The sequence below is a fragment of the Pinus tabuliformis genome, chromosome 5_1 (genome assembly GCF_031772625.1).
Source record: "Pinus tabuliformis cultivar Carrire ecotype Pingquan chromosome 5_1, CPIR1, whole genome shotgun sequence".
Taxonomy (NCBI): Eukaryota; Viridiplantae; Streptophyta; class Pinopsida; order Pinales; family Pinaceae; genus Pinus; species Pinus tabuliformis.
Window position 1 is genome coordinate 530,425,420 of NC_142305.1, and position 23,572 is coordinate 530,448,991.

Genomic DNA, 23,572 nt, shown 5'->3' on the forward strand with positions numbered 1-23,572 from the left:
CTCTTCTCGGTGTCCCCTGAAACCCCATATATTTTCTTCTTCTAATATCTCCTCCAGAATGGGGTTTCCTTGCTGGGATATGGCCTTTCCAGTCCTATGGTTCAACGGGCTCCTACATGCAATAGCATTATCCAACATTTTCCCTCTAACTACTTCCGTGTGTCCCAAATCCTCTACCAGAAACAACTTCAAACCCTCGTTTCCCCTAAAACCACAATTGATAATGATGTCTTCCATCTCTCTCATAAATAAACCAGAAGTATTAAAGATACTAGGGTTTTTTACACTTACTTGGTTTTCCACCACCGCCTCCGCTGCACAGTTTGTCAAGAAAAACGCTTGTTCCTGCCTCACCTCGGGTTCTTTGTCAATCCCCAAAACCGCCTCCTTTGAATTGCATAGATTCTCCTCCAAAAACCCTAAACAACTTTCTTGACTTCAACCCTACACCAAGCCTCTTCTCTTCCCAGTAAGAAGCCCACTTGGACGAATAAACTTCTCTAGATTCTGCTCAGTCACATCCAAACCCCATACCGACAGGATGTCTTCAGGCTTGGGTTATAATCAACAAAATCCCATTGGTTGACCATTTTACCCGTCCATGTCTACTGGTTGAAACCTCCATAGTTAACAATAGTTGTCGAAACCTTTGTCGGGCAAGTACAATTGAGGGCAGAAGACAAGCACAAAAGCATTAAAAGTAAAACCTCTTTCCTGGCTCAATGCTGCCCTATACCTTCATTTTCCATCGTCCTCCTTCCCAATGCCCTCATCTCTGGTGACAAGTACATTCCAGTTTTCCATCGCATATTGTCACCTATCTCCATTTGTGCTCTCCTCCCTGTTGCACGTCCTCCTATCCTCTGTCATATTCCTGCAAAGACTTACCTCTCATCGCTCCCACCCTATCTTTGTTCCTATTTAGATTTAATTAAAATTAAAATTCAAAAAAAAAAACAAAAATATTCAATGCTTACCTTAAACCGTTGCTTCTTCTTACTTATGTGACTACAAAATTTCACTTTAGGGTTTAACTCCCTTTACCACTTCATAATTAGGGTTTTTCATTTTAAGCATTTTAGATTTAATGGATTTGTGTACATACTATATATAGGGTATTTGACATGTAAAGTAGGGGGTTCACTTATTAAATTAGATCCAAACCTTGTGATTCATGTCTGTTTTTTTTTTTAAATGACCTATGTTTCGCAGTGCGCTAATGTAATATAAAACATCGGTGCACCCTATGCATTACAATGCATTGATGTATTATAACCATGTCAGTGTTGTCTAGTTTGTTCATCGATGCTCACGGTGTAATACAAGGCACCGACGCACATCTACCAAATAGCTCCGTTAATTCATTGCAGTGTGTTTATCATTACAAATCACACCGTCTTAAAAAATAATAATAATAATAATAAATAAAATAAAAAATAAAAAATTTCGTTCATGGTGTTGTACAATTAAACATTCGGTGTGTTGATTCAAATAAACGCACAAGTTACGAGACCTATCTCTGGATGAAAATTATTTGATTTATATATAAAATATATTTAATGGCTTATGTATTGAATGGTACAGGTTGTATATTGATAATAAAAAAATGTCTGAAAATGTGTCAAGTAACGAAAATATTGATCGACACAATGATAACACATCGAAAAAAACAAAGAAGACAAGTTATTTGTAAATTATTTACAAAATTAAAATGTTTGAACTACACGTAAATTTAACTAATATGTATTGGTTAGTTTGTGTCATGCAAAGCCACGAAATGAAGAAGGTCAATAATACTATTTCTAATCTAAGTGCAGAAGAGCGTAAAGCCTGATAGGAAAATTGCATAAAGATGAATCAAGTGATTGCAAAATACTATTCAATATGAGTTTTTTTTTTTATTATATACTTAAGAATATTAGATAACATGTTTCAAACAATTGCGTCCAGGATTCGGACAATGCCATGCTGACAACTCCGATTAGTATGGAAGAACTAAAGGATGTTCTGAACAGCATGGAGCCTGATAAAGCCCCAGGCCCAGATGGGTTCTCTGTCAGGTTTCTTTTGACTTGCTGGTCAACAATTAAAAAAGACCTATTGAGAATGGTCAGAAAATCCCAGAATTGTGTAAAGCTGGGCGGTGGCATCAACTCAGCCTTTCTCGCCTTGATCCCAAAAGAGAAAGGTGCCTCAGACTTCAGCAGATTTAGGCCAATATCTTTGTGCAATTCCAGTTATAAGTTGGTCTCCAAAATAATAGCCAACAGGCTTAAAAACATTTTGCCAGACATCATCCCTGAAAATCAAGGCGGATTCATAAAAGGAAGAAAGATATTGGACAACATTGTGCTGGTCCAAGAAGCAGTTCACTCTAGTTGCCAAAGAAACGAGAAAGGTATGGTGATTAAGCTCGATCTGGCTAACGCATTTGATAGGGTGAGACATGAATTTTTGTTCGCTGTGATGAAGAAGCTAGGCTTCTCAACAGACTTCATAAACTGGGTGAAAGCCTGTATTGCCTCACCATGGATCGCGCCTTTGGTCAATGGCCGTTCTACTGACTTCTTCCAAGCTTCTAGGGGCCTGAGACAAGGATGTCCTTTGTCTCCGCTTCTATATGCTGTCCAGGCCTCGGTGCTTAGTTTCCAACTAGATCATAACCAGCAAAATCAAACTCTGCCAGGCCTCAGAACTACTCACAAGGTGAAAGACATTAATCATGCCCAGTTCGCCGACGACACCTTGCTGCTCGGAGGAGCCAGCATAATCTCTGCCAGACATTTCAAGAGGGAGCTGGACATTTACAGGTTGATCTCGGGCAGCAAAATCAATTATCGAAAATGCTCTATCTATGGCTGGAACTGTTCGATCAAAGAGTTGTCTGATATTGCAAGACTTTTAGAAATGGATGGAATTCGAAACTGGGAGTCATTTAAATACCTCGGGATCCCAATCTTCAAATCTAAGCCTAAAGTTGCCCACTGGCTGCCTCTGCTCGATAAGATAAAGAATAGAATCCAAGCTTGGGGTGCCTCTTGGCTGAATAATGCAGGGAAAGTCACCCTTATGAAATCGGTCCTAATAAGTATGCCCCTATACCAAAACTCTATTCTCCTTGCCCCCAAAACCTTTCTCAGCAAATTGGACAGCCTGTTGAGAAGATTTCTGTGGGAAGGTGGGAATAACAATGATAGAAGGATCCATTTAGTGAACTGGGAAACTCTCAAGAGACCATTTCTGGAAGGAGGCCTCCATCTGCGTAACTTGGCTGCCCAAAATCTTGCTTTGGGATCCAAGATTCTGTGGAATTTAGTCTCTGGAAATACTAGCTGGAGTAAAAGAGTCATTTGGAAGAAATACTTCCAAGGGCAGCGCTTGAGATGCCTGGATAAGCCTCCAAGAATTCAGAAAGGATCTCCGATCTTCAATCTTTGTAATGCTGCTAGGGAGCAATTCAGCCATTACCTTTATTGGATCCCTGGTAATGGAAGGAAAATCAAAATCTGGGATGATTCGATCTTGGGTGACCAACCAATGAACCATGTGGAAGGTCTTGCAAACATCAAAGATTGGCTTCAGTCTTGCAATCTGCACACATTGTGGGATATCTCGAAATGGAAAGAAGCTCCTGATAGAACCTGGGATGGTTGGAACCTGGGGGAGGTCCCCATTATGCTGCAGGGGGAAGCTTCATTACTATTAGATCTGCTCCAAGGTAAATCTCCTTCAAAAGCCACTGCTAAAGACAAAAGAGGCTGGGGATCCATCTCTGGCCATTACACTGTTTCCGAAGGTTATAAAAGAACTATGGTTGTCCCATATGCTCCTCCCAATCCAGCCCAATGGAAATTTATATGGGACTTCCCAGCTCTTCCCAAAATCGACTTCTTCTGTTGGACCGTTGCACACCAAAGCATCCTTACCAGAGATAATTTGCGAAGACGAGGGATGGAAGGACCTTCCAGATGTCCACTTTGCTGGTCTGATGAAGAAACTATCAGTCACCTGTTGCTGCTTTGCCCCTATGCTCAAGAAGTCTGGAGGGGAGTTCTGTTGTTAGATCCAACTAACCTTGATTTTCCAGATAACATCCCTGCCCTGTTCAGAACTTGGGCCAGCTTATCTCCCTTCTGCCTTAAAAATAAAAGTCTTCTTAAAACCAGTTGGATGTGGATCCCTAAATTCATTTGCTGGAAACTGTGGTTGGAAAGGAATAACAGAATTTTTCGAGAAGAAAGTTGCACTGCAATAAGAGTTATCTCAAAAATAAAAGCTTTGTTGGGCGAGGCTTTGGAAGCCAATACTTCCTCAAGGAACGAAATGAGTCTGGTCAAAGAGGAGGAGCAATGGTTCAAAGCTCTGGTTCCAAATCTGAAGGAAAGGCCCGTTCCTCCTGTTTCCGTCCATGCCAACTGGGAGATTAGGCTGGAAGAACTAGAGTTCATTAAGTGGAGATCGGCCCTGGATGACCATTGTTTATTTTTCGACGGGGCCTCTAAAGGAAACCCTGGGGTTGCTGGCAGTGGTGGAGTTCTATTGAGACCTGGAGGCTCTCCGGAACTGAGATTCCATTGGGGTCTGGGAATCGAAACCAACAACAGAGCGGAGGCTCTTGCATTGTGGCAGGGGCTGACTCTGGCGATTAACAGAAATATCCTTTCTCTCTCTGTCTTTGGAGATTCAAGAATTATCATCCAGGCAATGCTACACCCTAAGACCTCCCATCATGTTCATTTAGCCACCATTATCAGAAAAATCAGGCTATTACTGCCCAAATTCAATAAAATCTCCTTCTATCATATCTTAAGGAACCTCAATTCTCAAGCTGATATGGAGGCCAATCTGGGCTCCCTCTGTTCTCGGAGATCCCTGGTGGTCAACTTAATTGAATCTTCTTGTTTCATCCCTTAATACACCTGCTGATCGACCCTCCTTTCCTTCTTGATCTAAGGGCTGCCTATTCCTCCCTCATTCCTGTTCTTCGGGACCTCTTCTCAAATCAAACTAAGCAAACCGATGACTTCAAGCCTGATATCAGCTACCGTGTTATCGACCTCTGTTTACTGTTGAGTTCCTGCTTTCCAAGAGCCCTCAAAGGACCCTCAAGGGCGCAACTCAGTTTCAGCTTTGATATTCACTCCATTCTCAATCCTGAAGGCTGGGTTCAGCATAAACAGAACCTCTCACTTCCGGAAAGCAGCATCCACTGTACTTTGCAAAAACTTGCGATGGAGCTTCCCGCTGAAGAAGCAATCTCTCCAAAGCGTGGTCAATCAGGTTCCTACGCCATTGATGCTCTTTGGCACAGCAAGATCAAGATCCGTAGGAAGATCAACAGCATTGATGCTCTTTGGCACAGCAAGATCAGGCTCCGTAGGAAATCCTCTGGCACTGTGCGTTGTTCCTCCTACTCCAACAGCCAACACTAAGAGATCTCATGTCAAAGTCGACGAAGCTCTTTTCTCTGACTCCGAACATCGGCGAACAATCCCAACTCCATTAAGAACTCCCCAGATCTCTGTCTTTGACTCAGCAGAACTGTAAAAGCACGTGGTAGCTTGTTTGCCGCCGAAATAAAACTAACCGTTACTGTCGCAAAAAAAAACATGTTTCAAACAATCTATTAATTCATATATTTTTAATGTTCTACAGGGAGCAACAAAGAAGGAAAATATTAATGTTGCTCTAAGAAAAGAAAAATTATAGAACATGTAAATGACGATGAATTTGTCCTTAGCTCATCTAGAGTGGTGATAGAGGTTAATGAAAGGGGGGATTTTTTTTTCACAAACAATGAGGAATATAGTGGAACGAACATATAGATATACTTTCCACTTACAATACAAAAATCGATCCAACGATTCCAAGAACCAAATTATATCTAAACTACAAGAAGCATTTCCAAAGCAATGATCAATTAGACATGTCAAACTTGCGATAACAAAAATATACAACTACTTTTCTAGAATTATATGTATATATTACTACAAACCATTCATTTATTAATATCAATTTTGTTATATTTAGTTTTCATATATCAATATAAATATAGTTTATTACTCTTTTTAGGAAGATTATGAAAATCCCAAAGGATCAATGCGCTGATATGCGAAGCATGCCAGTATGATTGTCCAAAAAAGTGTACAAGGAGATGGTCAAAGAAATGAACATAATTGCATCACAGGAGGATTCATATCAACAACAACGTGCTTCAAATGTATGTAAACATGATTGACTTTGTACATTAAAAAAAAATAATAATAATTATAATAATAATAAATAAATAAATAAAATAAAAATAAATAAATAAATAAAATAAAATAAATAGATAAATAATTTTTAATTTTTAATTTTCAAGTATTTTCTTGCATAAACAAAAACAAAATGGAACTCACTCAACACATAAAACATAACAACAAGGAAAAAAAGGTTGATGATCCAAATTGGATCATTATATTTTTTGTCATCCATCTCGATGAATTTGGAGTGGAAAAAGTGGAGGAATCAGCTCACGTGACCATTTTTATCGGCGGGATCTAGTTTGGCGAAACAAGGTCTGAAACCTTCCGAGAGCATTTTTGAGGCATCAAACGAAGTTTTTTGGGGGGAAAAATTTTTTCTCTTACGCACAACACCTTTTCATGTTATTCTACACACAGAGAGCTTTCTAATGGCGCAATAATCGCGTCAATCAAAGTCCGTATGCAAAATTTATGTCACTCAGAAGTTGACCTTCTCTTTTCACACCTATAGTTTGGGAGGATGCCGCGTCAGCCTCCATTATTCATGGAAAAGGGGCTAGCCACGTGTTTGTGATGTAAAAGACTCTAAAAGAGTTTATTTTGTAACTCTAGATAAGAGTTGATGTAGTCAAACTTAACCACTAGTAGGCTACGAGGTTCTATTATAGCCGGGGCACTAGGAGGAAGAGGCATTCCATTCTTTCGAGAGCATTTTGTTCCATAGTTGAGAAAATATAGCTAGGAGAGATAGGAGGTAGAGCACACAAAGAGGATATGTGCACTATAGCAGCCCATGGGCCACAAACATTACTTCTTTGTATTTGCAAGCAAATTTCCAGGCAGAGAAAGAGAGCAAAACAGCCTCACCTTCCATCCAGTTTTTCTCCCGAACGGGTTTCCCAGAGAGCATATCTTGTGTATTATGTGTGTGTGAGCTTATTTTTTCGTTCTCTATTTTTATGCTTGATTTATTTTTCCATACATGCACTAATTACAGTTAATTTTACAGATCTGTAAATTAAATAAAATTGTAATAGTGTAGAATCTCAGATTTTAAATATAATATTATGAGATATGTTGTGAGGAGTTGTCCAGTGGAATATCCACGATAGTTTACGGATCAGTTGATATCAAAGTTTGTGAGTAATTGCTAATATTTCCTTATAACGGCTCAAGGTTTCATTTTTGTATATTTTAAGTTGTTTTACAACAACCATGCTTGAATGTCTTCAAATAGGTGCTAACATTCAAAAAAGAGCCATCGAAAGAATTGATTGACATTGGGTTAAAAATGGGTTGTGAGTATATGTTGGCATATCAAAAATTAATTGTGGAATTTGTAAGTATCTATGTTGTTTTACTTCTCTGATTTTATAATTAATAGAACAAAAAAGTGATTTATTTTAAATCTATGATTTATAATGGGGTTCAAAACATGCAGGAAACAAAGTATGGAACTACACTAGCAGAAGACTTGTCGCAACAAGGCATGAGACTTGGTTTTGAAACCATGTGTACAGTTTATGAGTCACTTCTTGCTATGGTACATTTTTATTCTATTTACATTTATATATATTATTTATTTCAATTTTTTTTGTTCTCACTAATGTAGATACACTCATTACACTTTATTTTTATGTTTGCAGATGGAACAAGATCAAGAAGACGGAAAAAAAATCCCCTGATCGGGGTGCGAGTCAGAGGGCAACCCCATCAAGTTTGAATTAATGTATAGTACGCTGGGGTACTCACCCACCACCCCCCACATGCTCGAGGCGATGCGTGCAGTGGCATCCTACATTCATAAGGTTAATACCACAGAGGAAGGTGGCAAAGTAAATTTGTCAAGGTCTGAGTTTGGTGGCCAGTGTTTTGCGAGGCTGGTAGGTTGTTTCAGGACCCAAGAGAGTGTAGTGTGAATGAGGGACTTTGCAGACATCGAAGCGCGATGGCTCCAAAAGAGGTGGTGGAATCTTCAGCTACAGGCGAGGGTAACGTGATATGTAAATTGTTTCTTCTCCTCCTCCTCCATGCATCCGAGTGCCTAATTTTGGGATTGGGCTTTGCATGAGGTTGAATTGTCTGCGAGTGGGAGTAAATAGGGATGGGGGCAACCTATGGAGCTGATAGCCTAGCAATAGTATGTCATCCTAACAAGTATAGCCTCTGTGTCAATTTGCCATGAAATTATCCTCTCCCAAATGGGGTTATGTGGGATATGGGGTAGTGGTGTCAGCCATGGGGAATGTGGGTGCATGGCTTGGTTCGAAGACCCTGGGGTTTGGGGTTGGGTCGCCTCCATCTCTTCATATAGGGTCAGCATTACTGTTTTTTATGGGGTTGAAAGGAAACATGCATCCTTGCATAACTGGCGGAACCAGTATGGTAATGTCTTGGTTGGTTGGCTTCACACTCATCACCTATGTAAAAGCTTCTGCAGAGTCGCATTTGTGGTGTTGCACTGCCCTAGGTCTAGGAATTATCATAATGTGTCTGGCACTGGCTATGATGATCTCTTAATTTCATATGGGGTCAGCATTACTATTTTTTATGGGGTTGAAATGAAAATTAGATCCCTGCATAACTGGTATGGAAATGTCTTGGTTGGCTGGCTTGCTTCCCTTCGCACCCATCACTTGTGTAAAGGCTTCTACGGGGTCGCATTTGTGGTGCTGCATCACTCTGGGTCTGGGAATTATCATAATATGTTTGGCGCTGGCTGTGATGAGCTCTTAATTTCTATTTCTAGTTGTTATGCAATTGGCCTTGGGGAAAAAGAAATTGAATTCCAGGGTGGGTTGGAGGACCTCACTAGGAGGCAGGGAATGTGAGTGGCGGAGAGCTAAAGTTTAATATTAAGGCAATGATGGTTTATGTTTCCCATGGTAGGTGCGTGGGGAGGTAGGATCACTTGTGAGTGAAGGGCTTCTGGGCTCGAACCCCCACATGTACAGGGAGTTGGCAACGCCAATTCTCACACCAGGCACCGAGACTGAATTGTGATGGCAAGGGCAGCGAAGGCAAGGGGTCATGGTAGGAGGCCTCGGCTGGCTGAGCAGGATAAACGACCTAGTTCCTCGGGTGGAAGAAGAGGTCGTAAGCTAGTCAATAGCCTCATAAATGAAGCGTCCAATGCATACTGCGAAGGGACCAGTGAAAAGATTAGGAGACTGATCGAGGAATGGGAAACCGACCTAAACCACCAGGCGAGCGCGACGAACATATAGATGGAGGGCTGGTGAGCGATGGTGTCGAACACTATGCATACTCATGGTTGGGTGACCCAGTTCAAATAGACCTTGTACCTGTATTGGATCATGAAAAGCCTCCTAGGAAAGGCCTTGGAGCAAATTTCAGTGAGCATGGCGATAACAATGCAGGACTTCCCTAATTACAAGCAGGACTTCCAGAAACTGCAATTCCAAATGCAAAAGCAGGATGGATGCTTCAGACGCATCAAGAGTCACTTCCCATGTCTTCTCTCACAGACGGTGTTTCTTGGTTCCAATGCTAAGTATTCATCTCCAGTCAAATCCGCTTTTGCTGAGTAAGATGAATAGGAGGATTGCTAGTTTTTAATTTTTGACTAGTTCTTATGAGGATAGCTTTTAATTTTCAGTTTGAAGTTCTATATGTTTTTAGGCAAACAGAGTATAGTCAAGGACATGATATACAAACTTATATAGCTTGGGTAGAAAGACTTATCACTTTTTGTTACTCGATGGCTTATCATGCGGTTAGGTGGCCAACAAACTTGGTTTCCCGTTGGGCAAGTTGAGGCCACCTAACCAGTTTAATGTGGTTGTAACTTGCTTATATATTAACATAAATAGAAGGATCTACCAAGCTTACAAAAAAAATGGAAACAATCGATGCAATCAAAAAACATTCGTCCAAATAACCCAAGTCATGGAAGTAGCTTGAGCACTAAGAATAGTTCTAGTGAAGAATGATGATCTATTTGGATATCAATGTAACCTGTTGTATTTTTTGAAATAATTGTCTGTGAAAATCAGACATTTTGTTTAATGTAATGGACATAGTGTCCTAATTGAAAGACAAGTGGTTACCAATAACAATGCCATTTTGTATGACAAAGAGTCTCTTATTGATATATAATAAAATACATTTGAATTTATTCTATTGTGTTATCCAATGTCACTGTGAAATGTTACACCATTGATTAAATATATGGATGATTAAATATTATAATAAAGAGATGTGAACCCTGATAATATAACAAATTAATCTAAACATCATATATAAATGCACTAATCAAATTTTAATTTATATGAATATTGTTATATATGTTGATTTTTCGATGAATAATAGATTTTTAAAATTAAAATAATTGCACTGTCATACGTTGATGTTTCAAAAAAAAAATATCTCATACAAAAAATCAATACATCCATAACATAAACACACACCGATGTGTTATGTTATATAAAAGCATTGTGACAACATCTTTTTTGCATGATCGATGCCTTTTTGGAAAAAGACAACACTAGGGCATTTATTTTTTCAAGCATCAGTATTGTTCGCAATTAATGCCCCGGTGCATTGTAATTATTAAAGCAACGGTGCTTTCATAGAACTAATGCCCCGGTCCTACAAAATATTATTTCCAACCCCGATGCATTATTAAAATTAGCAAAACATATTCTTTTATATCCTTAGCCTACCGGTGCGTTTATACGAACCATACGCATCGGAGATGCGAGTTTAAATAAAAGCACTGAGCCTACAATTTTTTTACCTACTCAGGTGTCGTTCCTTACAAAAACACCCCTGGGCGTTTTTTGATATAAACCAACCCGGACAGTATACATTTCAGGCACTTGTGTTCTTTGCATTCAAGGCCTCAATGCTTTTAGTTATGTATGCAACCCCGATGCTTTTAGTTATGTATGCAACCCCAATGATTCTAGTTATGTATACAACCTCGATGCTTTTATATATGCAGTGCACTAGTGCTACTTGTTCGATGAAGCACATCGCAAAAAAACATCCGCTAAAACCTCTAGCCGCCCAGATTTTTTCGGTTGTGATGAAGTTTCGTTATAATCTCCACTAAAACATCCACTATTGTAAACATATGTTTTAACTTATTGTTTTTTTTACCATTTTTGTCAAATTTATAACACTAAAAACCTCCATTATAACCTATGTTATAAGGTATTTTCCTTGTAGTGGTGGTATCAGAGCATAGGTCATAAGTTCGATACACGCCTAACTCATTTTGGGGGATAGATTGTTGGACATTGGATAAACCAATGCTCCCCATGTGTTTCATGACATGGACTAATTGCCTCTCGTGGATCCTTATCTCTAGAGATGTGATCATTGACTAACACCTATGGATTTTGGTCTAACAACAATCGTGATTCTCAACATTAACCACACATGAATCTAGAGACTACCCTGCCCCCACCTTCTTAGTTCAGGACTATGTCCTCCAGTGTCTCCACCTCTTCACTTAGTAATCTAGAGAACACTAATATTCAACTGTTAATCCTGCAGTCATCCAAAAATACACATAGTATTTCCTCTGCAAACAAGGAGTCCAGAGCACACTAAGTGTGCACCTGCTCAATATTGACAGATCTCCAGAACACTTTACGTCTCCACCTATTCCTTCCTTTGAAAACCCTTCCCTTTGTGCCTTTTATCTAGCGCCAATGTTGTCCCAACATTCTCCTTTACTCCCGCAAATTTACTAGTAAACCCCTATATGCCTAGCCCAGAATACAAGCACCCACAATCCACAATCCAGTCTATGATTTCGTACTCTAGGCAACCCACGATTGTTCCCAAAATGTTGTTTCTCTTATCCATAGTTTGAATTTATCTCTCTGTGCTATTGTGTGTTCCTCCCAATCATCCTCCTCCTTTCTTCCTTCTTCATCAACACTTTTATCCCACCACTCCCTTCATGCAACCCTTGCGTGTTAACCACATAGCGCAACCCACGAGGCATGGCAGAGGGGGTATGGGCTTGTCCTCCACTTGGGAAGCCCATACTTTACCTCCCTGCTTGCCATGTAGGCCATTAAAACTCAATTAAAGGGTTGGTGGCCATTAATGCATCACCTTGACTTGCTAACTTCCCAAGCAACTCCTCCTCAAAACACTGAATCCCTATCCACTCCTCTCAACCAATCAATTTGTTTACATTTCCACAAATAATTACATGGATTAGAAATCATAGGATGATTACAAGCGGGATTACAAAAAGGGTTGTTACAACTGATCATGTAAAGGATTAAGAAGTCAAAAATTTTAGCAAGTTTTGGAGAAAAGCAAAGTAAAGATGCAGTCAAGAGTGATTGGAGTCACAAGTAAGTTAAAGTCATGATTTTGTCATTCAAAGTGTCATAAATTTGAATTTGTGTTGGAACTTGCCATTCTAACATTAAAAATTGCAAAATGTTACAGGGCGCATGTTTGATGGTACTCGACACATAGTTGCAAATCAAAAGTCAAGTTTGAGTTATGTCAAATCATGTCATTGGTGTGTCAATTAAGTTTTCAATCTAGTGTCATTGGTGCCTTGTTGGTTGGAGAGGTCAATTCTACAAGAAATAATTTATGTATGTATTGTGAAAGATTTAGAAGAAAAAGAAGACTCCATTAAGATGACAAAGATGAAGCAAAAAGAAGAAGTTGAAGAGAGAAGAATAATGATAAAGAGATTGACTCCATGACCAAGCATATGATAAAAGAAAGAAGATGAAGAAAACTCCATGAATAAAGAAGACAAATGAAGGAGGGTGAATAAGTAATTTCTTTCAAAGGAAGAGGCAAGCAAGACAGATGAAAGCATAATGCAAAAAGAAGTTGATGCGGCATGATGATAGAGAGAATGGGCCCCTATAATTAAGGAGGAAAAAAGTATGAAGCATAGTACAACAGTGCAAATCTAAGGACAAAGGAAGAAATTTGATGCAGTAGGAATGAAGCAGTAGAAGCATCCATAAAAGAAGAAGTGAAAGAATGAAGTAGCAGAAGAGAAGCAACAATATATATATATATATATATATATATATATATATATATATATATATATATATATATATATATATATATATATATATATATATATATATATATATATATATATATATATATATGAGAGAGGTGAAAGAAGAAGGAAAATGAAGATGACGATGTAGGTAGAAAAATATGTAAATAAGAACATCATGTCTTTAGAATTGAAGAGTAGATGTAGTAAATCCATGAAAACAATATCCCTAAAAAGGTTGAATGGTCCCTAATGTATTTGATTAGAAATTGAATGTACTTGAGTCGCTGTAATGTTCGATGAGGCAAGCATACCCCCATTGAAGAGGCATTGGTGCTGAATAACCACTTGTCATGAAGAATGAAGTTGTGTTGAATCACCACTTGTGATTGTTGCGAGAGAGGAAGGTTTTGTGGTGGTGAGAAGAAGCCACTTGATGCGATGTGCTGAGAAAAAGCATCAAGAGGTTTGTATGCATGTGAATAATCCGAGAAAATATAAGGTAAGGTTACAAGTAATCCATAAAACCTAGGTTGATGATAATGTTGATGATTTAGGATGAGGTTAATGTACATATATAGAGATATATTGTTGAACCATGTATGAGAAAAGGTTTCCTAGAGAACTAACAGATATAGTGGTTGGTGACCCATGTATTTCGATGGATGCTAACATTTTTATATGGACTTAAAAACACACATTATTTATGTTTTTGCATGTATAAAATGAAAGTTGCAGATAAATGAAGATGAAAAAGGACCATAGAAGAGGTCAGAAGATTGAAGATGAATATGGGACCAGTTTAGACAGGTGAAGATATAGAATTCAAGTACTCGTTAAGGGGGAGTATGATGGAATAACTCCTACTTGTGAATAATATTTAATATCTATGTAGTGAGAAATGTAATGAAGTAGACCAAGCATAGAAGTCTACGTATGGTTGAGAGATTGAGAGGAATGAGTGAAAATAAGGATGGAGATTTAGTGATAGATTCATGAGAAGGTTTGAGGAGATAGTTATACTTGGAAATAATTCTTACATGTTAATTGTTGTGAGTTTCTAGGTTAGATATTTTTAGTTAATCAAATCCACTTCTATCGAATCTAGTCGGTGAATTATTCCTATATATGTAACCATTGTCAGGTCAATAAAAACATAGAGAGATTTGTGTTTGGTGTGTAACTATGTTTGTTCTCTCATTTTTTAAGTTGGTATCAGAGCAGGTTCAAGCCTAACTCTCTCAAGAGAGGGGTTGTGATATTGACAATTCTGCATACAAACACCCACAGTCCACAACTAGGTTTGTGATTTCCTGCTCCAAACAACCCACTCTTGTTCCCAACATGTTGTTGTCCTTTTCCATGGTTCGTATTGTTCTCCCTGTGTTGTTTTGTGTTCCTTCCAATCATCCTGCTCCCTTCTTCCTTCATCATCGACTCTTTTCTCCCACCGACGCCCTCATGCGGCCCTAGCGTGTTGATCACATAACATAACCCCCGGGGTATGACAGAGGGGGTATGGGCTTGTCCTCTACTCAAGAAGCCCATACTCTACCTCCTTGCCTGCCATGTAGGTCATTAAAACTCAGTTAGAGGGATAGTGGTCGTTAATGCACCACCTTGACTTACTAAGTTCCCAAGAAACTCCTCCTTAAAACTCTGAATCCATGTCTACTCCTCTCAACCAATCATTGTGTTTACATTGCCACAATTTATTACGTGAATTAATTCATAAGGATGATTACAAAAATGGTTGTTACAATTGGTCATGTAAAGTATTGAGAAGTCAAAAAATTTAGCAAGTTTTGGAGAAAATCAAAGTAAAGATGTAGTCAAGAGTGATTGGGGGCACAAGAAAGTTAAAGTCATGATTTTTTCATTCAAAGTGTCATAAATTTGAATCTATGTTGGAACTTGTCATTCTAACATTAAAAATTGCAAAATGTTGTAGGGTGCATGTTCGGTGGTACCCGACACACAGTTGAAAATCAAAAGTCGAGTTTGGGTTGTGTCAAATCATGTCATTAGTGCGTCAATTAAGTTTTCAATCTAGTGTCATCAGTGTCTTGTTGGGTGGAGAAGTCTCTCCTACAAGAAACAATTTATGCGGGTACTGTGAAAGATTTAGAAGAAAAAAAAGACTCCATTTAGATGAAAAAGATGAAGAAGAAAGATGAAGTTGAAGAGAGAATAAGAATGATAAAGATATTGACTCTATGACAAAGCATGTGATAGAAGAAATAAGAAGAAGAAAACTCCATGAATAAAGTAGACAAATGAAGGATAGTGAAGAAGTAAACTTCATGAAAGGAGGCAAGCAAGAAAGATGAAAGCAAAATGCAGAAAGAAGTTGATGCAAGATGATGAAATAGAGAATGGGCCCCTAGACTTGAGAAGGGAAAAGGTATGAAGCATAATACAAGAATGGAAAATCAGGGACAATGGAAGAAAGTTGATGTAATAGAAATGAAGTCGTAGAAGTATTCATCAAAGAAGAAGTGAAAGAATGAAGCAATAGAAGAGAAGCAACTAGAAAGGAAGATGAGAGTGGCAAAAGAAGAAGGAAAACGAGAATGAAGATACGGGTAGAAAAACATGAAGCAAGGTAAATAAGAATATTTTTGTTTAGAATTGAACAGAAAATGTAGCAAATCCATGAAAACAACATCTCTAAAAACGTTGAATGGTCCCTAATGTATTTGATGTCGAAATAAAAAGTTTGTATTAAAAGGAAAAGGCTAGATAGGCCTGATTAGAAATGAATGTACTCAATGTAATGTTTGATCAGGCGAGTATACCCCCATTGAAGAGGCAACAATATTGAATAACCACTTGTCATGAAGAAAGAAGATGTGTTGAATAACCACTTGTGATTATTGTGAGAAAACAAGGCTTGTGGTGGTGAGAAGAAACTACTTGATGTGATGTGGTGAGAAAGAGCCTCTTGAGGTTTATATGGTTGTAGATAATCAAAGAAAACTCAAGGTAAGGTTACAAGTAATCCAAAAAACCTAGGTTGATGATGATGTTAATGATTTAGGGAGAGGTCAATGTACATATATAGAGATATGTTGTTGAACCATGTATGAGAAAAGGTTTCCTAGAGAACTAATGGATACAATGGTTGGCGACCCATGTATTCCAATGGATGCTAACTTTTTTATATGGACTTTAAAAAACAAATTATTTATGTTTTTGCATGTACAGGATGAAAGTTGTACATAAATGAAGATGAAAAAGGACCATAGAAGAGGTCAAAAGATTGAAGATGAAAATGGGACCAGTTTAGACAGGTGAAGGCAGAGAATTCACAAGTACTCATTAAGGGGGAGTATGATGGAATAGATCCTACTTGTGAATAATATTTAATATCTATGTACTGAAGTAGACCAAGCATAGAAGTCTATGTATGGTTGAGAGATTGAGAAGAATGAGTAAAAATAGGGATGGAGATTTAGTGAGAGATTCATGAGAATATATGAGGAGATAATTATACTTAGAATCAATGCTTATAGGTGTGTTACAGGTTGTTAATTGTTGTGAGTTTTTAGGTTAGCTAATTTTAATTAGTCAAATCCACTTCCATTGAATCTAGTCAGTTATCTATCCCTATATATGCAACCATTTTCAAATTAATAAAAACATAGTGAGATTTGTGTTTGGTGTGTAGCTATATTTGTTCTCTCATATTTTATGTTGGTATCGGAGCAGATTCAACCCTGACGCTCTTAAGAGAGGGGTTGTGATCATGCCAATCCTACAATTTTAAATCCTTGCACATAGGTTAGAGTGTGAGAGTGTTTAGTTTCCCGATGATTGATTGTTAGAGTATTGAATTTGATTGTTTTGTTGGGTGTGATTGTGATGAGTTGGAGTACAAAATCATTATCCAAGAGTATTGCACATGTGTTGCTCATAAATTTTGCAAAGTTGTTGTTAAAGGAACACAGTGATCTGGGAATTGAAGAAATTCCATCAAATTTGCGGATTTATGCATTCCCAACCTTTTCATTTGTGGTCCAATTGAATTTTATGATAAAAAAAATCCCAACTTATGAAATATGAAATACCCATCAAAATTGTTTGTTTTGTATATATTTCAACATCGAGGACTAAGCCCTAAATTAGATCTTTTAGGGATATTTGCAACGAAACTGTGGAAAAGTCTTTCTTTCTGATTTGAACTCGAGACCTTCAAGATGATGCACATGACATTTTACTAGGGGAGACATGAAACATTATTGTTAGATGGTTGGAATACTCAATCATCGCTTGGTTGCTCGCTTACCCTTGTTGTATTTCTTTTTTCTCTATTTCATGAGTATATTATCAATATCTAGTCTCATTTGAAGGGGGTTTCAAGTGGTAAAAATTCCTTGGGCCTTCATGTTAGTCTAATTGGAAGAAACCCTAGAGAACTTGGATTTAGGGCCATAGAATCGGCTGCTTTTGGTCTGAATGCAGGGTTAGGATATTTGCTCGTGTTGACAGCGATGTCTTTGTTCTTCATAAGCCATGGGGCAGTTAAGAAGAAAACATTGAAAGTCTGTGTGAGTGTTCTTGAACTTCATGATCATTGTATATTGTTGTTTTCTTTGGATGTTGTTAGTTGTCGATAATTGTGTGGTGTGCAAAGCTCATTTTTTTTTGTAATGAATTATGAAGAACCAAGATTGTAGAACTGTTGAAAATAGCAACAAGAAATGTTAAAAACAGAATCCAAAAATTCCAATTTAATTTTTCCTTGAATTAAATTGTGAATTAAAATCGAATTCTATTCTGGTAGCAACTTGTAAATAGTTAATTAAGTTTAATTAACTTAATTAGCTTAGGAATTTTGAGTTGGAAGTCTTTATGTAGTCATCTATATGTTCTCCCTAAGTTTTAGGGTTCCAATATGAGTTTAATTGTGAGTTTTAATTAGATAACTCAGTTTACTGAGTTAAGTTCAGTTAAATTAGTTCCAAATTGTTTGAGGAACTAATAGTGAGTTACCAGTCAATTGGTGCACTAATGCATTAACTAGTGCTACTCCAGTTAACTTGAGATTCCCTCATCAGAAACTCATGCGTGTCGATTCTGAGAAAGACCAAGTTAAGACTAGAGTGCAAGGACATTGTATTATCAGTTGTATGATTTACTGAGTTGTATAAATCATGCATGCAATCAAGAACTGAAGCTAGAAGGGATTGCATAGTTTTGGATGCACTGGATTCCCATTAATATGGGTTATTCATCCATAGGAATTGCGCAAGGAAATAGGGGCTTGGAGAGCAGCAGAAGAGGCTAAGGTTTGGCTTGAGCTTGCTTGTGAGTTGGGAGATTGATCATACTAAGTGTTGGGATTGTTCTTGTGAGAACAAGCATTGTATTATTATCTTAGATTTCTAATTAATGAAATATAGATATTAGGGGTTTTGAGTTGTGGCTTTCCTCGGGAAAACTTATTGTGTTATGCGCCATTGATTTGTCTTCCTCTTGCTATTATTGTTTTCATCGATCTATTAGCTTTCGCTAGTTGAAAGTAGAAGTAGATTCTTGTCCTATGCTTTAGTAAATTGCATGAGCTTTTGAATCTACAATATTTTCTACAAGAACATAGTGGCACAATTCAAATTGGTGGTTCTTGATGCATATTATGGCACAAGAACGCATCACTAATTTGATTATGTTTATGGTTTATTATAAGTTGGTGACGTCTTGTGTAGCCAGGAACATCAGCTTATAGGTTATTTTATTTGTGTATTTAAGAGGTCACCTTGTATGATTGGCTTTTGAATACATTCAGTATTGAGACTGCCTTCCTAGATAATTGGTGAATACAGTGGAAGGTCGTGTATTCAACAGATGGAGGTATATCCATAGAATGATTCATTTACTTGATTGTTTTTCTTGTTGAAGCCCCGTCGATTCGAGTATGTCAATGGTGTTCATAAACGATTTCATCTTAAATGGGTCAAGTGGTAAGCTCGAATTTGTGGTGGAGAAAGAGCATAGTCTGTGGATGCCAAAGTGGGGGAAAGTGTTAATGATGAAAGAACTACATAGACACCAGTGTTGTAATTTCAGTATTGTAATTTTTAATTTTAATATTTGTAATGCAAACATTAAGGGTGGGACTTAGAATTAATGCTTACAAGTGTGTTACAGGTTGTTAATTGTTATGAGTTTATAGGTTAGCTATTTTTAGTTAATCAAATCCACTTCTATTGGATCTAGTTGGTGATACATTTTTATATATGTAACCATTGTCAGATTAATAAAAATATATTGAGATTTGTGTTTGGTGCGTAACTATTTTTCCCTTTCATTTTTTAAGTGTTATGGTGTTAGTTTGAACAATTTTGTCCAATATAATGCATTTGTTATGGTCACCATCAATATATATTGTGACCGTCTTGTACAATAGAATTACACACAGAATATGGTTTTACGATATATTTCCCCCTTTGGAGCTCTCTTGGTTACATTTCTTTGTGTCCCTTGCTTCATGAATGGCTATTATAGCCAACAATAATAAATTGATTCAATTCAATCCGTTATATTACACTTTTGTTTTTATTAATAAAATAAAAAACATTTTTTTTCAAAAAAATAATCATAACGTGCATATCACATTAAAATACTATTAAATAATAGTTTTTTATATTCATAACTATGATATTTTTAGAGCATCTAATTAATAAATATATACAAAGTTAATAAATTTAACTAAACTATTTTATTTTTTATAAATGGAATGGATAACATTTATATTATAAAACTTGGATACATGGCCAAAACCATTTACATGCTTCAGAGATTTCAAAAGCTTGCAGTTTTGAGATTAAACACAAAGGCTCAATCCAAACCCTCAAACAAGTTCCTCATGACACACAAAAAAAATCCAGTCCCTTTCCAACTAATTTTTTTCCAAAAAACCCCCAATATCCAGACACGTTTACATTCCATTTTTCACTATTTTTTATTTGATTTAGTATGACTTCTTGTTTTCCTTTCTTCCCAATGTGTGTCCAACCCGTATTTTTCTGTAAATTCCGACAGGTCATTCTTTGGCAAGTGCACATTGCTATTCTTGAAATCTTTCTCATCCACTTGATCTACCCAAGAAGTTGTCGTTTCAACGTTATTCCTTGTGGTTTTTAGAGGGGATCTGTTTTACATGAGGGTTTGTTGCTTTTCCACTTTCGATGCATCCAAAGAATCCTTACTGGCATCCAAAGGGTCCTCATTGGCACGCGTCATTTATTGCTTGGATTCTATTGCCGCATATGCATTTTCTTTAGTCGTACTTCCTTTCTTCTTGTCTTCTAGTTCTTTCTTATCCTGAAGCTCTTCCTCTTTGTATATCGTATAGTGATCACTGATATGAAAATTTTTTTTAACAAAAACGTTTTTATATTAATCACCAAAAATTAACAAAAATACATAAAAACTTAAAAGTGAACTAGTACAAAATGTTCACATAAAATATAGTTATGTGCTCCTTTGCGAATGATTCAGATAGTTCAAGTACTCGCGGACTCCAGATCCCAGAACGTTCGAGCAGAGTAATAATGATTCAAAACCTTCCTGGCGCTCGACCGGAGTAACAATAATTCAAAACCCTTCCTGACGCCTCGGAGGATTTCTTTAAGATTTGTTGGAGGGGTCGGTGGTCATTGGATAATGCAAGGCCGATGCAGAAACCGTTGGAACGCTGGAAGCTGTGTTTCTGTAATATGATCGGTTGGAGGGCACGGTGGGCATAGGATTATGATGCTGCAAGGCCGATGCCGAAACTGCAGGAATGAGCCTTTCTGTGGCCGAAGAAAGAGCAGTAGTAGAAGCAGGTTGTTGCAATGAAACATTAGGGAGTAACATTGCTAGACTCTGTTGGATACAAGGCAGCGAAGAGAGACCCAGATTCTCATAGGATTGTTGCACAGAGTCTTCCTCTTTAAGCCCTGCTCTGAATGAATTTGTTGAGGTTCTTGGAAGTGAGGCCATTACTTGATCATCTCTGTTAAGGTTAAGAATTAAATTTCAGAGATGCCTGCATTCGTTTTCTACCACTGCCAACTGTTGCTTTAATGACAACAAAGATACTTTGATTTTTGCTACTTGTGCTGTGTAATGATTCTCAGAATCATGTATTTGTAAAAGCAAGATTGAGGAGAGAGGCCCTATTGCAATGGAGCTTGTCGTGTCTTTACAGAACTCTGCAATCTCTTGCAAAACCTCTGAATCCATATGATGACTTGTAGAGAAATTGCCCTTTGTGAAGAAAATATGTGCCCTGTCTACAAAAACCACCAAAAGTCTCGCCTCCAGAGAGCCCTAAAAATAAAATCTCCTACGTGTCTGAGTTTTCATTCAAAATTCCGAATACATCAATCGACAATCCAATTCAGTGAATGTATGGCCCAAGAATCCACAAACTAATCTAGCTTGTTGCTTCTGCACCCAGCAAGGACCTGAAATAGACTAGTGCTCTTCTATGGAGGCAATTCCTCAGCCAGGTCCCTGTCACCCATTGTTTAGAGTTGTTGGAAAATACTTCAAAAAAGCAACCAACCATGATGAAGTTGAGCATATTCTGTGATGAGGCCAATGAATGCAGATCTGCCTGTTGTAGCTTGGTTAAGGCAGAGGATGAAGCGAGTAGGGTCCTCCATTGAGACTAAAGTTTCCTTGAGGCAGCAGACAGCCTTTGTTTGCCAAAGAGTCAGCTTGCTTGTTTAAATCCTGCAGAATGTGGTAAGAGTCAACTCTGTCAAAATCTTTCAAAGTGTTTTGGATTCGCTACAGAGTTTTGTTTAATGCAGGATTACAAAAATGATCTTCGGAGTTTAAAAGTTTAATCAGAAGCTCCGAGTCTCCAAAAATTTGAATTATTTTATAACCTAGCTCCTTTGCAATCTGGCAAGCTTTTAAGAGACTGTAACTCTCTGCTTGGTTGTTCGAGCTAGTGCCTAGGCCCCAACTGAAGCCGGTTTCACTCAATCTGTCTGGGGAAAGAATCAAACCCCTTGCACCTGCAGTTCTTGGGTTCCCCTTGGACACTCCATCAAAGAATATCATGGCTTTTGAGGTCCCCTACCACCACGTGTGAAAGTCACCTTCAGTGAGTCACAAGCGCCAAGTAGGAGCATTCAACGGTTTGCTGACTGAATCGTTCCTCTCTCCTGTCGAGCAGGATCCCAGCCACGTAGAAGCTTTTGAAGGTAAAGAGGAGGAGGGAGCAGATTTACCTGCAGTTTCCAGTAAGAGGGCTTTCACTTTGGCTGCCACTACCACTGAATTCGGAAGCTTGTTGTTGAAAACGCAGTCGTTTCTAGCCAACCACACTTTCCACCAAAGGCATTTTGGAATAGCTTGCCAGATGTTGTTCCAGACTGTGTTTTTGGCTTTTTTCTCTGGATTTTGGTCTGCCCAGGAGATGTAAAGAGAAATGACAGATGTTTGGGAGGGGGAGGGAGCACTAAGGCCAAAGGACTAGATTCTAGACTGCTTATGTGAAATCGCAGTCAACCAATAAGTGATCAGAGGTTTCAACAACAGAGTTGCATAAGCAGCATCTAAAGGGGTCGTGGAACCCTCTTTTATTCAGATTTTCACTTGTTAGTGCCTTTTTATGCATGAGTAACCATGTGAAGAAATTCACCTTTCGTAGGCTAAAGGGGGACCAAATTGATTTCCAGAGCATTGGTGTTAGTGAAGGGGCATGAGTAGATTGTAAAGAGGAGAATCCTTGAGCTGCTATGTAAATTCCTGTTCTTCCCCACCCCCATTTGTCCTTGGATGAGCGGTGTACAGGGGCGAGGCCAGAGAGAGCTGTATACAACAAGTTTTTTTGAGTGTGGAGAGGTTCTGGGACCCCTGGAAAAGTCCATCCTACCCAATTCCCTTTGTTGTCCCAAGAGCAAATGTCTGCAAGCCGGAGGAGACCTTTGTTCACTAGCCAGATCTTTATCTCGTTGTAGGAATTTAGGGAGGCCAAAGGGGCATTCCCTTGAATATTATCCTCCCATAGTAAGGTTCTCATACCATTGCCCAGGATTCTATATAAATGTTGTTGTAAGTGGTCGATGCATCTTTTGCTTAAATTCCAAATTGTTGTTCATGTTGGAGTAGATGTTGTTGTGAGGTTTCTCAAGGAGCCTCCCTTTAGGTATTTCATCCAAAGAATCTTGCTGATAGGATGTTTTTTGTCTACATACAGCTGCCATATGATTTTTCCACCAAGAGCCAAATTTTCCAGGCCTGGATCCCGAATCTGTAACCCGCCTTCTTGGAGTGGTCTTTTAAGGATATCCCATCT

The 23,572-nt window shown here is 38.1% G+C and overlaps 1 protein-coding gene across 1 annotated transcript; it reads left to right on the forward strand.

Annotated features, from left to right (window-relative positions):
- Nucleotides 1-1,986: 1,986 nt before the first annotated feature.
- On the forward strand, nt 1,987-5,547 carry LOC149165869 (uncharacterized). The gene is made up of 2 exons (XM_089429961.1): nt 1,987-4,701; nt 5,161-5,547. Exons 1-2 carry the CDS (start codon nt 1,987-1,989, stop codon nt 5,545-5,547), a joined length of 3,102 nt encoding a protein of 1,033 aa, XP_089286087.1.
- Nucleotides 5,548-23,572: the final 18,025 nt, after the last annotated feature.

Bases quoted from the DNA above. Each gene is read 5' to 3' on its own strand.
- LOC149165869 (XM_089429961.1), top strand. From the start codon at position 1,987: ATGGAAGAACTAAAGGATGTTCTGAACAGCATGGAGCCTGATAAAGCC. The intron at 4,702-5,160 runs GCAATGCTACAC...TCAATCCTGAAG, and splicing joins ATTCAAGAATTATCATCCAG to GCTGGGTTCAGCATAAACAG.